At 42.5% G+C, this 14,685-nt stretch overlaps 1 protein-coding gene across 3 annotated transcripts; it reads right to left on the bottom strand.

The window, feature by feature from the left end:
• Positions 1 to 286: 286 nt before the first annotated feature.
• On the bottom strand, positions 287 to 14,053 carry LOC121672968 (COP9 signalosome complex subunit 3). Of its 3 annotated transcripts, none has more exons than XM_042045927.1 (12): positions 13,947 to 14,053; positions 10,968 to 11,097; positions 9,973 to 10,085; positions 9,823 to 9,872; positions 8,867 to 8,959; positions 7,981 to 8,160; positions 6,902 to 7,042; positions 5,688 to 5,861; positions 4,768 to 4,854; positions 4,353 to 4,466; positions 3,696 to 3,776; positions 287 to 3,377 (listed from the first exon to the last, which is right to left on the bottom strand). In XM_042045927.1, the coding sequence occupies exons 1-12, from the start codon at positions 13,999 to 14,001 to the stop codon at positions 3,324 to 3,326; spliced, it is 1,272 nt and encodes a 423-aa protein (XP_041901861.1). In that variant the 5' UTR covers positions 14,002 to 14,053; the 3' UTR covers positions 287 to 3,323. The 3 variants fall into 3 exon arrangements, with proteins under 3 accessions (XP_041901861.1, XP_041901862.1, XP_041901863.1); XM_042045928.1 differs by lacking the exon at positions 13,947 to 14,053 and adding an exon at positions 13,864 to 13,886; XM_042045929.1 differs by lacking the exon at positions 13,947 to 14,053 and having other exon boundaries at positions 8,867 to 9,027.
• Between the last annotated feature and the right edge of the window lie 632 nt (positions 14,054 to 14,685).

Genomic DNA, 14,685 nt, shown 5'->3' with positions numbered 1-14,685 from the left:
CCAAAGCCCATCTAGACAAGGACCTGCAGCAGCACTTCTCAAGAAAGACACAAAAGAAAGACTATTTCTACTCAGAATTGCTCAGGAGAGCACTGAGGAGTCACCAGCAGGGCTTGAACACCTCCGGAGCAGAGGGCACTGCCACACAGAGCAGGCAACCAGCAGCCTCCCCAGTCAGCCAAATCATCTCCTGAAAAGCAACCAGAACAAGAGATCCCCCCCCAAAAATCTAAGGAAAACCCAAATACAGAAGACCTACAATCTCATTTAAGACAAACTAAGAATGCCTCGTTTGTTATCTTTATTTTCCAATAGTACATTTAAACAACTTCTCAGGACTAACCTCCTGGGCCAGCAGGGCCACGCAGAGAACATTTCCTAGGTTATACAGATTGCCTATGACAACACAAACACGGCGCTGTGGCTGTGCTGTGGGACACAGAGGGAAGTTGTGGAGAGGAGGCAGCTGGAGTTACTCAGTGGAGCGATGGTTCAGCGGAGGTCACACACTGGGGCTCCTTGGTGGCACAAAAACAGGAGTGGGGGTTGTACACAAACAGCTTCCAAACATTCCTTCTTAGAAACATTTCAAAATCTCACAGTAACTGGCCTAGAGACCCCTCCTGTGGCTATGAACTGCAGTTGCACATCTAACGCTGCCTTCAGAAGTGTATTTTGCATCTTTGCTAATTAAAATGTATCAAAATCAGAGTCAGATATCAAAGCATGCACTCAGTATTCCCTGGACACATCTTGTGACCATGCACGATGGGAAGAAACAGCCACGGGACCTCTGAGAGTCCAAGTTGGGAGCAGCACAGCACGCAGTGTTCCTAGATTTGAGCAGAAGTCCTTCCTTGCAGTAAATACAAATTAAAACCAGAAAGCCCAAGTGTTCTCAAAGCCTCTCGGTTGACCACAGCCCATGCCATTAGTTCCAAGACTTGGAAGGAGCTGCTTCATTAAAAATCTGACTTAATTTCAGTGCTATCTCAAGACATGCAGATGCCAGACCATGTGTGTTTATCAAACTAGGACTTAAAAGCCCTTCCCTGGAGCACTTTTGGTGAATGCTTTATCTACTGATACTACAGGTGAGACCTGACTTTGAATTTCTAACAGAATTCAGACATTAACAGCACAACTATCCACGCCAGAAAAGGAACCTCAGCCATTTTCTAACTTTAAAAGCATTTGCCCTCTTAAAAATCAGATATATAATGGAATATATCACTTCAAACTATTACACAGCTATTTTTGCCATCCTGTTGATGTGAGCATGGATTTGTTTTATCTACTTTAGGCAAGAAAAAACAGAAAAATCTAGAGCTATTTGCCAGCTGCATAGATTAGTTTGCTTCCAATTTCACAGCTGGGAAACCATCCTGCAGCTCTCAGCAGGTAAATCCACGCTCATTACTAGGAACTAGTAGTGTAAAAGTGGATATTCGTTTTTTCTCCAACTCTATGACAGCATCCTGAATACATTCTCCTCTGACAAGGGAGCCACTGGCAAGGAGAGTTGAGCCAGGCACATTTCTGGATGGGTGGGGTTTGGGGTCAGTTGTTTGCAGCCCCTTCTGGGAGTGCCACCCGTGGTTGTAACAATCACCCTGCTTTGGGCTCCAGCATCACTAATGACTCATTTAACACTTCCATGGGACCAGAGAGGAAAATGGTGTATGTTCAGCATTGAAATGACTGCAGGATTAATTAGGATAAAAACCTTCAAAATCATAAATCTCTTCTAGTTCCAAGGTTGGTAATGCAAGTTATGAAAAAACCCAGGATTCTGCTTAAAGATCAGGTATAAAAGTTGTCCCAATGGAATTCTCTCTGTTAGGAAGTGATGAGCTGCTCACACTGTGGACCTCCACTGTGTTCAATAGTGAACTGCTATTTTATACTTTCAGAAACATCCTTCACCACCAACCACAATCTGGGACACCTCTTCACCAGAAAGCAGCACCCTGCTGTCACAGAGGCTCTGCTAGACATGGGACACCAGTTTTAAGTGAAAACCCCAACACTTCTGTATCAGCACTGGAAGCACAAATGGAGTATTTTCAACCACAGGTGACCTCAATACATACAAACTTCACACAGCAAGAGCCAGGAATGCTCAGCTCCTGCCTGGAAACAAGCTGGCAGGGTAGCAGGAGCAAGCAGCTCCTGGTCAGGTGTTTCAGTAGGAAGCAGTGGCTTCTCATTTTCTGACTTGATGACAGGTTTATATCTGCCTGACAGGAAGGTGCTGGAACAGTGAGAATCTTCAGATACACGAGAACAACAGAAAATTAAACAGCTCAATGATTTAAGGGGTGAAGCACTAAAGAATCCAGTAACAAAGTTTTAAAGTCTAAAATAGTAAATTAAAAACCAGGTATCATTCCAACATGTTATCTCAGAAAAAATCCTGCATTTTGAGAGCTGTATAGAATTCTATTTATATTCCATGCAGAAATACTGGTTTCCACCAAAGAAACTATCAGCCTGTTGAAAACCTTCATGCCAGTTGCACAGGAACAAACATTTAAATTTCTTTCAGTGTAAACAACTTCCTACCTAGAATCCTCCAGGACACCAACGTTTTCCAAATATCCTTTTGTTTAGGTCTAGTAAGTTTAATCTAAGAGCAAATAATATTAGCAGATATTTTGTACCAGAAACTTAAAATCATAAACAGCTGTCATGTATGTTTTCCATATATGATTCCTACTTTGCAGCAAACTTCCTTACAAGGACACGTTGACATCCTCATCCTTTGGGGAAGAACAGTTCTCATTTCCTCCTTTACAGACAGCACCAGCTACATTGGGCATATGCAAATTCTCTACATTATGATTTGCTTGAACTCCACCCCTCTGCCCCCACCACACATACGATAAATCTGCACTTCGAGCCAACTTTAAATACAGAATAATGAACCAGTAATTATCTTGTTAGTGAACCAACACTAGTTTGTATTCTTCCCTGAATAACACTTTTTTTTTTTTGCAGAAGAGGACTGCTACAGAAACACGGCAACATTCAAACCCTTTAAAACAAAAGGTAGATTATTTAATGCATTAACGATGTTAATCTGAAGATAAATAAATCCACAACAGACTTTTAAGTTTCTTTTGAGATTTCCTTTTTCTTTGCAGAGAATATTTCTGATATTATACAGTACTGAGAGGGTGTTCTTTTATTTTCTTAATGTCCAGGTGAAAAGCAAAGCTCAGTTCTCTCTGCTCTCTTTGTGGAACTCCTCAATGCCCTGTTCCAGGCGTGATTCTTTCATAAGCTTTTACTTGAAAGCGGAGTGGTGAGCAACATTAATTTCAAGAATAACTGGATGGTTTGGTCCCTGAGTCATCTTCTTGAGAGCCCATACTCTGAAAGGGAGAGAGTTAGTTCTGTTCAGAAACAGGTCTGCAGGCTTGAGAAAGACAGTTCTTTGAAGTGAACAGGCAGGAAAATAAAGTGCCTATGAAATAACATGCACTTCATTTTCTGGTTGAAATCACTACAGGATTAATTAGAAAAAAACACCTTCAAAAATAATAAATTATCTTTCTGATGTGTCATGATGTTTATGCACATATTATTAATAAAGTATAATAACAACACTGTAAATACTGACATTCAGTACAACACAGTCACTGCACTGAATGAATCTCTCACATACCCTTACTAGACATTATATCAATTACCTTCTGCACAAACTGAGGGTTCACAGTGATCTCTTGATCCATGGCTTTCAGTCGTTCATCAAGCTCTATACATTTCAGCATCTTAAAAATATGTATGAAATTGATTACTTTGACCAGCTTGCACCTGATCTTCAAGACATTTCATGGCTGTGCCATGTAGAACCAATAACTTTTGCCATCACTGAAGTTCCACATCAAATTGTTCTCATCCCTCACCTCCCAAACAGAAGTGTCAGACCATTTTTTATTCCCTTCATTTGATCCATGTCTTCCTAACAGCCCTTTTTAAGGCCATTGATAAGACAGTCCCATAAGGGTCAAACACCTTAACCTACAGGCAGGTTATTGAGAGCCAATGGAAGTGATCCTTGAAGATTAAAACTCTAAAAACAATCTTTCTAATCCATTCAAGAATCTTCCCATCACCAACAGCAAGCAGTCAGTCTCCTGAAACAGCTCAAGCTGTGCAGGACACAATGGGGAACACGTTGACAGAGAGTATTAATCTAAAATCTGTGAAAATACTGTAAAGCAGTCAAATAATGATTCACAGTCCTCACTCTCTGTATCTAAGTTACTACACTGGCCTCTGCCAGCAGCTCTCTGATTACAGACTAAGGTTCTTTGGTAAGAATTCCAAAAGCAGTTGAGATTTACCTCCTGATCAATGTTATGAAGCATAGCTGGATTGTTATATTTTTCCGGATTATCATGGAAACAGACCATACCATCTTTCTGATTAATACTTGCAAAGATTTCACCATCTTCTATCTGAAATGACAGAGGGTTTAATAGAAGTTACCACCAAGAACAGAATTTCAGGTAACTGCAACACACAGACTCTTTGTGGAATTGTCTTAACTTGGTTGCTTTTATTTCCCACAGGTTCCCAAAAACACATGATTCCTGCCTTATCCTACGTGGAGAACAGCTTTTGACATTTTTTGAGAACAGTCTAAACACCACAGCAGACTGACAGCATTTCCTCCACCACGAAAAAGAACTGTTCAGAATGTGCACTGCCAATCTAAACACTAATTATGGGATAGTTTAACCAAGTCAGAGGTCTTACCATGTGGAGGACGTATTTTTCTGCTTCTTGGGGCCCTGACAGCTGCACTCGACTTGCCATGTCTTGTAATGACAATGTTAAAAACGTCTGAAATTTAGAAAGTATCAAAGTGTTAAAACTGGATGTTAAGGATTTTCCCTGTTGATGCTTCATGGCCTGTGTAACCTGACTGTGGAAGTCTGATGGGAAGAAACAAGTGGAACACACAGTTATTAAAGGGATCATGAGAGTGAATCAGTTCTTTCTCCTGACATTAATTTGTTACACTGAGCACGTATGGAGTCATTACTCATTCCTGCAATTTCATTTTATACCAGACAGTCCTGATCATGTCCAACCTCTTCTTTCACCTTTCTACCCAAAAAACATGACTCTCCATCCCTTGAATTTCCTTCAAGAGATTAATATAAAAACCTCATTATGAGATTTCTTTTCTACTGCAACAAATATCATATAAGCTTGCCAAAAACCAGCTTTCCCCAATCACCTTTCAGAATTAATCTGATCTCTCAGCTGATGGGGTAAATCACTTCAGTGCTTCTGTTTTTCCTTTTATTTCAAGCACTTCCAAAATCTGTCCTATTCACTAACTCTTTTCTAATGAAGTGGCCTGTAAAGTTCAGTTTTTCTATTTTTTGAATAGGGATGAAGGTCACTGGGTTAAAGTGCTCACTTTTTTGATTATCTACGAAAACCTTGTGGGCAAACCCCCTTGACAGACAGACTGAATCACCTTTTAAGTAATGCATAAGCAGGCAACTGAATTGTTTTCCTATACAGGGCATTTTAGTCTCCTTTGTTTCAGACACCAATCTCAGTTATAGTAATTTCTGTCACATCACTGTGTTATCATTTAGCTCTAAATTGAATATATTTCAGAAATACACTCTTAGAGGAAAACTGCTCACAGTTTCTCTTACCTTGGTTAGCCTCTGAATATTCTTTTTGTAGAGAGATGACAAGCACTGCTTAACCAGCCCCATATTGTTATCCCTTGTGAAAGTTTCACTGTGTTTGTTCACCAGATTACGAAGCTCCGAGGGTTTATTGGTTGAATAAACTTGTGCTAATTCATGGTAAGCATTGCTAAGAGGCTGCAATTAGAAAAATGAGAACCCTTCTTAAAGAACACAGTGTTCAACCAGCCTCACAAAATCTGTTCAGTGCTCCAACATTAGAAGCCATGCAGGCATGGAAGTAAATTTAAGTAGCTCAGGCGTTTCTCATAAAAGGACAAGATACCCAAACATGGCTTTATGGCAAGGACAGACCCTCATACACTAAATCTGTGTTACTGCAGTGTAACATTTAATCAACATCATTCCAGGACCTCTGTGTGACAGTTTTACTTACAGCAGTGTGAAAAAACTCTCTCAGTTGACCAGCTGAGTTGGAGGTAAGTAGGGTAAGTAGGGTATTGCCTGGTCATTGTATTTGTTCTGCCCTCTAAGACAGCCATCCCTGACCACATCGGGTCACAGCATCAACAGCAGAGACTCAGAGGGGGAAATCAGTTCACCTAAATTACCTTAACGTGTTTTGAGCTTGTTTATTAGTCTCTGAAGCTAGAAGAATTTTGGAACTCTCTGGTCACAAATCAACAAACTTGGTGTTAAATAGGAACTAACCTTTAAAATTATGTTACTTAGCATCAGACCTCTCTCAGCAGCAGTTTTGTCTCCCACCCTACACCTCCTATCTGAATGCTTACAGACTCCAAACTTGGCCTTTTTTTCAGAAGCTTTTATTCTTAAAAAACCCTGGGGTTTGGGAATAAACTGTTTAGCATTTTGTACTTCAATCAGATGAAGTTACAGGTCAAATCTTTTCACAAGGACACTGCAGCTTGAAAGCCAAGTGAAATCTGAATATTTTTTAAATTCTAACATAAAAAGCTGTAAAAGAATGTGCAGTATCAGCAAAAGGAATATTGATTGGTATTACTCAACCCTGAAGTTTTCCCAAATTTTAAAAACCTTTATCACCAATATCATACAATCATAGAATGGTTTGGGTTGGAAAGGACCTTCATCTCACTCCAAACCCCTGCCATGTACAGGGACACCTTCCATTTTTACACATTTACAAATTCAGATTTGTTGATCTATTATTTAGATGTATTTGCAATACTTACCTTAATGAATCTACCAACTATCTGGGAAGTGTATTTTGGTAGCTGCTGAACTTTGCCAAGTAGTATCAAAGAAACTAGGATATACTTTTTATATGATTCCAACATAATATGACTGACTGCCATGGCTGGAGTAGTTATTGCCTAAGCAAGAGAGAAAGAAATGGAACAGAAATTTAGTCTGCTTACGGGTAGATCCTGGTAGCTACTCCATGAACAAAAAACTCAATTTCCAGCTGCATGCAAAAAGGATACAGTGACATATGAAATTCTCCTTTGAGCGCTGAAGCTTAACTAACTTCTGTCAAAATTAATTATCCAGAAATACAAGGAAAAAGGAAATTTTATACAAGCTACTCAAAACATATCACGTTACAGCAGTGCCTGTCTTAAAACAGCCCTGCTCAGATACAATCAGAACTTCCTTCCTTGGAATATATCTAAAGTATCAGAAGTCACCTGTAGCTACTTGTGAACCTGGATTTACACGGACCCTCAAAGAGGTTTTATAAAGCTGTTACATTATCAGATGTCTGCAGAATAGGGAAAAAGGAATTTAGTTTACTGTGATACTGGAATTACTCAAGAGCTGACCCTTGTTTACAAAAAGGAAAAATGCCGCACCAATTTGTTTGGCACATTTCACAGCATTTCCCTCACATACAAAGTTTTCCCAGTTTTGCTATTTCCTTTTCTTTCCCAGATAAAGCAAAACCAGAAAATATTGTAACAGCCTTGAAGAAGCATAACTCCTCTCATAAAAGTAGCCAAGGCCTTAGCAAAATCACTGGCCTATTTATTAAGGACGCACAACCGTGTGTCAGCCTGTGACCTGTTTCTGTGCTGCAGTTTCAAGCAGGCAACTGAAAAATATTTATAGTGAGATAAATTTAACATCACCCTTTGAGCTGCACAGCTTTACAGTGCAATAAGGCTGTAAGAGACTTTCTTAAAGGAAAACACCTCCAAAGACAGTTTGCTTGTGACAGTTCAAAGGTGCTGTGTTTTCTCAGCACTGTTACACATCTACTTTTGCCTTTCCAGAGATCACACTACGGACTTATAATTTCATTTCATGTTACCTGTTCATAAAAGTAGAGTGCTCTTTCAAAGTTCTTTAGCCCAGTGTATATCATCCCACCATAGTAGTAGTAACATAAAAAGTGCTTCGCATCATATGCCCCATTCTCTTTACAAATATCCATCATGTCCACATCTAGATACGGGAGGGCAGGTTTAAAGCATTTTGCTAACAAACAGAGCTACAAGAAAATAAATCAAGTTTTCATAAATTAGCCATTTCCATTCAAATTTCCATGAGAAGGAATTAAAACTACATTAATTAATACTACTGCATAAATATCACTCTCCCACAAGTAAAAAAACCAGAGCATGTCAGTAGTGGAGTAACACAGGCTGAAAACCCTTAACAGAGATTATGAACTGTTATAAAATTATCTGACTCGTAGAAATTAAACTTTGACAAAGCTGTTTGAAACTCCAGGCCTGTCAGCACTAAATATTCCTCTGAACGTTCCTGTCAACTAAATCCCAGGAGCCATGAGACAGAAGCACAAACCCAGGCCAAAGACACTGAGACAAACATGTCTTTTGTCAGACTTGAGCAGACAGTAGCTGGATATTACACTGATATCACCCCAGATAAGCTTTGTGTGACTTTCAGCCCACAGAGAAGGGATGTCAAAGGACTTTCTGAAGTCATAAACAAAATCAAAGACCTGAGGACATGCACTGAACATTTAAAATTAGTAATTAATCTGTATATCAGATTCAGATTTTATTTCAGTATATCATCTTATTTACTACTGGGAAAAAAACCAAACAAAACAAAAAACCAATTGCAAATCCATTCTTACACTGCAATATGTGAACACGCATTTCCTTGAAGGTTTATAGGTATTTTATAAGCTTTTATTCTCACAAAAAAAGCCCTTCTGACCCCCTTACCTGGCAGAGATCTGCGTGTATTGAGGTCAGCTGGTTTGTGTTCATCTGCATCTTGTCTATGGCTTGTCTGAGAATGCTAATTCCTCGCAGGGGCTGTCAGAAATTACATCTCTTTCAGATAATTTCTCATAGATGGCAGCACATTGGATCTTATGTTGACACTTACAAATGAAAAATAACACTAATTGACAGGTTCCATTAAGTAATAGTTAACTTGAGGTTCCCTTTTTGTAGGATATCGCAGTCTCTTGGAAAATAAAATTAACCTTGGCTACACAACTTCTCCTGATAAAGTCATCAATTCTGCTCCACAAAGCCAAGCTCATCAGGAATACAGTAATCTCTATCAATAAGAAAACTGTTCTTGACTGCATGACTCCATCTAAACTCCCACCAAATACTAAAGACAAGGCTCTCACTTCACTCCACTTTGAAGTAGAGATCAAATCTTGTCTATCTCAAGCTAGATTTCACCAAAGTGGCCTGAAAAGTCAGGATTTTAGCAACAAAACCACTGGTCAAATATTTCTTAATCAAGTTTCCTGCACATTGTAAGGCATTTCATATAAGAACATGATATAACACCAGTGAGAATAACACTGAAACTAAAATCACTGGCTCAGCAGTGCTAATAACCTTTGCAGCTCTCTCCTCTATTCATGTACACATTGTCTGAAGAACATTCTTGGTACTGCATATTTCCTACTTTGTGTGGGAGAGCATGTTTTTAGGTGACTCTTTTCCCCAAAAAATTATCTTCCTTAGGTTTTCCCTAAAGAAATCTTAGGATTTTGAATTTGGTTCATTACCTTTCAGTAAGCTTAACAACTAAGGAGCTGCACAGAAACACCGCATGTGAAGTTAGTGGCAAATCTTTATGGAGTAAGAGGCTGGTAACATCCCCTTTAAGCCTTGGGTATGTAGTGGCTTATTTGTACTAGATGATACTTGCTCACCTGTTTTCTCTCCACAAGGGCATTTGTTAACTGGTGGCACAGGCCAGCAACTAAACATAGTAAAAAACAAACAAAAAAACACCCCAGTGAAAAAGCAGTATTACCAAACTATCCAAAAATATATCAAGTCTGAAATTAAGCTTAACTTACAAGTGTCTGTTGCATATCTAATGTGTTCTCCATTACAAGTGCTGATAAAAAGCTGCACCTGTGAGAATAACGTTTCGAAGTCAGGGATGCTGGGCATAGAAAACTTCACAAACCTGAAACAAAGAAACAAAAGGTTTAGCATTTATTGCTTGGAGGTTCATAAAAAAGATTAATCTTCACTCGTAAGTCTTTACATGCAGGTGCTTGCAAACAAATCCAGAGTGTTTATGAGACATGGCATAGGATTTCCCCAGTAGCTGCACAACAACATTTGAAAATACCTTTCTCTGCACAACGTAATTCTCAATTTAGTGCAAACTACAATGGCAAACAAGTATCATTTTCAGTACTATCAGTATTTTGTTTCAAAAGTGTAGTAGAATCAGCACTAGAATTCTGGTCTTTCCCTTAAAAGATAATTTTATAATAGCTGTGGAACCTGCAGATAGTTCCCTTGAAATCAGATACAGCCAGTTTGAACTTCAAGACTAAGTATCTTAACCTTAGTTCAGCATCCCCAAGGCAACTCAGGTTTTATCTTAAACTCCAGACAGCAGCAAGAGCCTCAGTGCTGTCTAAAGACAAACACCCAAGACCCACGATAAAAGCCCATTTTTTAGTGGAACAAAACGTCTTGCTCCATGCTTACAGTTCAGTGCATTAACGGCCTGAAAATAAAGTTTTAAAAGTTCATTTTATATCTTTTTGCTGAACACATATGGAAAAACACTTATCATGGAATCCCAGAATGGGCTGGGTTGGAAGGGACCTTCAAGCCCATCCAGTTCCAATCCCTGCCACGTGCAGGGACACCTTCCACTATCCCAGGTTGCTCCAAGCCCTGTCCAACCTGGGCTTGGACACTTCCAGGGATGGGGCAGACACAGATTCTTCAGGCAACTTGTGCCAGTGCCAGAACAAAACACGTTTCTTGGCTGACAGTTCGGCTCATTGCCTGAAGTTTTAATATTTAGTTAAAAGCAAGCAACACTTACAAGACAGCAAGAACACCTAGTGAGTGTTCCTGTACATCCAGGGCACCGAGCACTGTATCCAGATGGGAAAGATTTTTTGCTAGCAGCTCTCCACTTTTATTGATCAGTTCACAAAGCTGGGTCATTTGCCCTGAAAAACAAAAAGCATTGTTGTCAAAACCTAATTAGAGAACATTCACCCATTCCCATACCTCATTATAACCTGCTTCCCTATGTAACCTCAGGAAATAGTAGTATCACCCCAAGTTTTAATTTTCTTTAATAAAATAGGCATTCATTTTCTACCCACCACATGTTTTTTTTTTTTTATAAAACAAATACCAGAGCTTCTTCCTTGCTGGTCCTCAAGCCCTACCCACCCTTCAGGTCTGCTCATAAGCATTTTTTTGAAGTAGACATTAAAGTTACAACTAAGTACCTACAACAAAAGTATTTAAAAACCTGTCCTTAAATTTACTTTGTACAATTAAAACGACAATGTTATTCTATATGGTGTGAGCTATGAACACAGCATGAAAAGTGACTCCTTTGATTTAGGAAGGTACGGTAAGCCCCAAAACCCTTATAAAGAAAGCAGATCCATTCCCATGAACTGCTTTCAAGCTCTTCCTCCCCCACAATTAATAGAATTAATTAAAACTACGCCCTTCTGAAGCAGAGTATTGTTTCAATGTTCAATCCTTGCAGATTAGAGAGAAAAAACAGAGGTTCTCTCACCCTTAACAAAAGTCTCCATAAAATGAGGAATAGTGCCTCCATTCAGAGAGATTTACACTACCCTCAGGTCTCTGGCCTTTTCCTTTGAGAAAGGAAAACTTGGGAAGTTCTAGCAATGAAATGTTAGTTTTGAAGTGACAGAGGGATCAAAAATTCCAGATGGGGGACCAGAGCCCAGAAACTCCAGAAACTCTCCTCCAAAACTGCTCTCCTCCATATGGAGTTAAAAAAAGATATAAACATGGGAAGGAATGGGCTTGTAAAACTCTCTGTGTTTTGATAATGGAGTTCAGGCACTGCAAAACCCTAGTTCTGGTGTCCTCCTTATTCCAGAAATCCACCCCTTCTACAGTTCTATCACTTAGCATTCCCCTGAAAAAACAAAGCCAACTCCCCAAACAGACTCTGAGCAAAGTGGTCTAGTGGAGGGTGCCCCTGCCCATGGCACAGGCTGGAAAGAGATGACCTTTAAGGTTCCTTCCAACCCAAACCATTCTGGGATTCTGTGATCTAACCCTCTACCCACACCCATACACTGAACAATTTATAATCTAAGTAGAAACTCCCATACCAGGCCCAGCTAAATGTCCCTTTATGTCACCTCCCAGGCAGCCAAATGACAGTCAGAAACCACCAGAAGTACACCCATTTCTCCTGAGTGCTCTCACGTCCAGCTGCCCGTCTGGCTCTGGATTAACTTTCACAGAATCCCAGAATGGTTTGGATTAGAAGGGACTTTAAGGATCATCACATCCCAAACCTCGGCCATGGGCAGGGACACCTTCCACTATCCCAGGGTGCTCCAAGCCCTGTCCAACCCAGCTTGAACACTTCCAGGGATGGAGCAGCCACAGCTTCCCTGGGCAACCTGTGCCAGGGCCTCAGCACCCTCACAGGGAAGAATTCTTTCCTAATATCCAATCTAGCCCTACCCTCTTGTCAGTTTGAAGCTATTCCCCTTTTCCTGTCCCTCCAGGCCCTTAAAAATAGTCTCTCTTCCATCTTTTTTGCAGCTCCCTTCAGATACTGGAAGGCCACAATTAAGCCACCCCAGAACCTTCCCTTTTTCAGAACAATCAGATCATCTCAGCCTTTCCTCATAGCTCCATCCCTCCAATGATCTTGGTGGCCTCATCCGGACTTGCTCCAACAGGTCCATGTCCTTATTGTTCTGGGTACTTTCTCACAGAGAACATCTCCCTAGCTCATGCCTCATGGAGAACTTCCATAAAGCCAACCAGTCTCCCCCTTGAGCCTTCTGCACCCCCAAAAACTTGTGATAGAAAGTTTTCCAGCTCAACTACAGGAGAACAAAGATCCATCTTCTATCTGGTTTGCACCCACACCTTGCAGGTATAAATTGTCTCTAGAGTAAAAATACTTTGTGTTTAATAAGCGAAACCAGAGTAAGAGAAAGCTGGAGCTCAACCCAAGGACTGCCAGAGATAAAACCTGGGGCCACGTTGGGAAGCACCAATTTTTGATCAGCTTCTGGAGGAAACATCTTAGGCAGAGACCAGTCAGAACACATTTCACAGAGCATCAACACAGAGGGAAAGTTCAAGAACCAGGAAACGCTGCGCCCACACACAATAAAATTAGGAGTTTGGCAGGGAAACTAAGAAATTCGAACTGTGATTATTAAAACCCTTTGTGAACACGTGGTTACAGTCTCAGATCTGTCACAGAGTTCGGTGGCAGGGCAGGACTCTCTGACCCTCTGTCCATGCTCTGCTTGGAAATGTAGAGCACGGAAACTTGGACAGTTCAGAAATATATTTTAAACCACACTTATCACAACCGGCCCGTTCATTACAGAAGTGACAGGCTGGACCACACAATCCCAGTTAAAGCCCTAGCGATGCTCGCTCCTCCCTCTATTTCAAAGGCTCATATTTTGTCAGGATCACTGGTGCGGGCTCCGCTACCGAAACCACCCCATGGGAGAATCACGGAGCTCCGTGAGAGCACCGCCGGCCCCTCGTGCCCTGTCACACCGCCGGGATCCCGCCGGGGCCGCCCCAAATTGACCCCGGCACGGGGCCCGCAGCCCCCGAATTAACCCGGGTTGGGCCCCGCAGCCCCGGGGGTGCAGCAGCCCGGACCCGCGCCTGAGGGAGCGCCGTGCGAACGGGCAGGCCCCGGCCCGCCCCCCCGTCACCCGCGCGGTTTGACGAACTCCTTCGGTATTCGCCGTCCTCCCTCGGCCCCGCGGGCTCGCCCCGTCCTCCCGGTCGCCCCGGCCGGCCCCGTCCCCCTCACCCTGGGCCGAGAGCTGCCGGACGCTGTTGACGAACTGCTCCAGGGCTGACGCCATCTTGGCGGCTCGCGCCGCGGCCGCGCGCGCTGAGGGGCGGGGCGGGGGAACGGCGCGCGCCGGGAGCCGCCGCCCGCCGTCCGCCAATGAGGGGCCACCGCGGGGTCCGCGCGACGCCCGCCGCCGCGCGCCACTTCCGCCGCCTCTCGCGAGAAGCGCGGTCGCTATGGCAACCGCCGGCCCCGCGTCAGGCGCGCGGGAGGGGCCGTGACTCAGCAGCGCTGGGGGGGGCAGTTGTGACGTCATGGCGCGTCACCACTCCGCGACATGAGGTGTTCCGCGACACCGGGGCCCCCGCGACACGGGGCCCACGTGATAAGGGACCCCTGCGACATGGAGACCCCAGCCGCACCGCGCCATCCGTGACAGCGGGCCCTCCCCGACACGGGTGGCCGGTCCCTCCCGCTGCCCGCGGGGCGGGGAATGAAGCCCACCCGAATGGCTGCACTGCACCAGCAGAGGTTTAATCCCTTTTGTCCCCTCTGACGGAGACCGAATGTGGTGCTTGTCGTCTGATTGCGTGCAATATTCGCCTTGGTATCAGGGAATAGGGTTTGAATGCCTCAGGTTAATACATGGATGTCTATTTTCCATCCGTGGGGAGCTGAAGCAACGTGTCCCTAAGCTGTTGCAAGCAGGGAATGTGTCTGTCGTTCAGTATCCATGAAGATGATGGAAGCCTGA

This window comes from Corvus kubaryi, unplaced genomic scaffold (assembly GCF_017639235.1).
Source record: "Corvus kubaryi isolate FWS band 111438036 unplaced genomic scaffold, C.kubaryi_AGA036_p1.0 65066, whole genome shotgun sequence".
Lineage (NCBI taxonomy): Eukaryota > Metazoa > Chordata > Aves > Passeriformes > Corvidae > Corvus > Corvus kubaryi.
The sequence above is the reverse complement of the archived record's forward strand: the minus strand, read 5'-3'. Positions and strand labels throughout refer to the sequence as shown.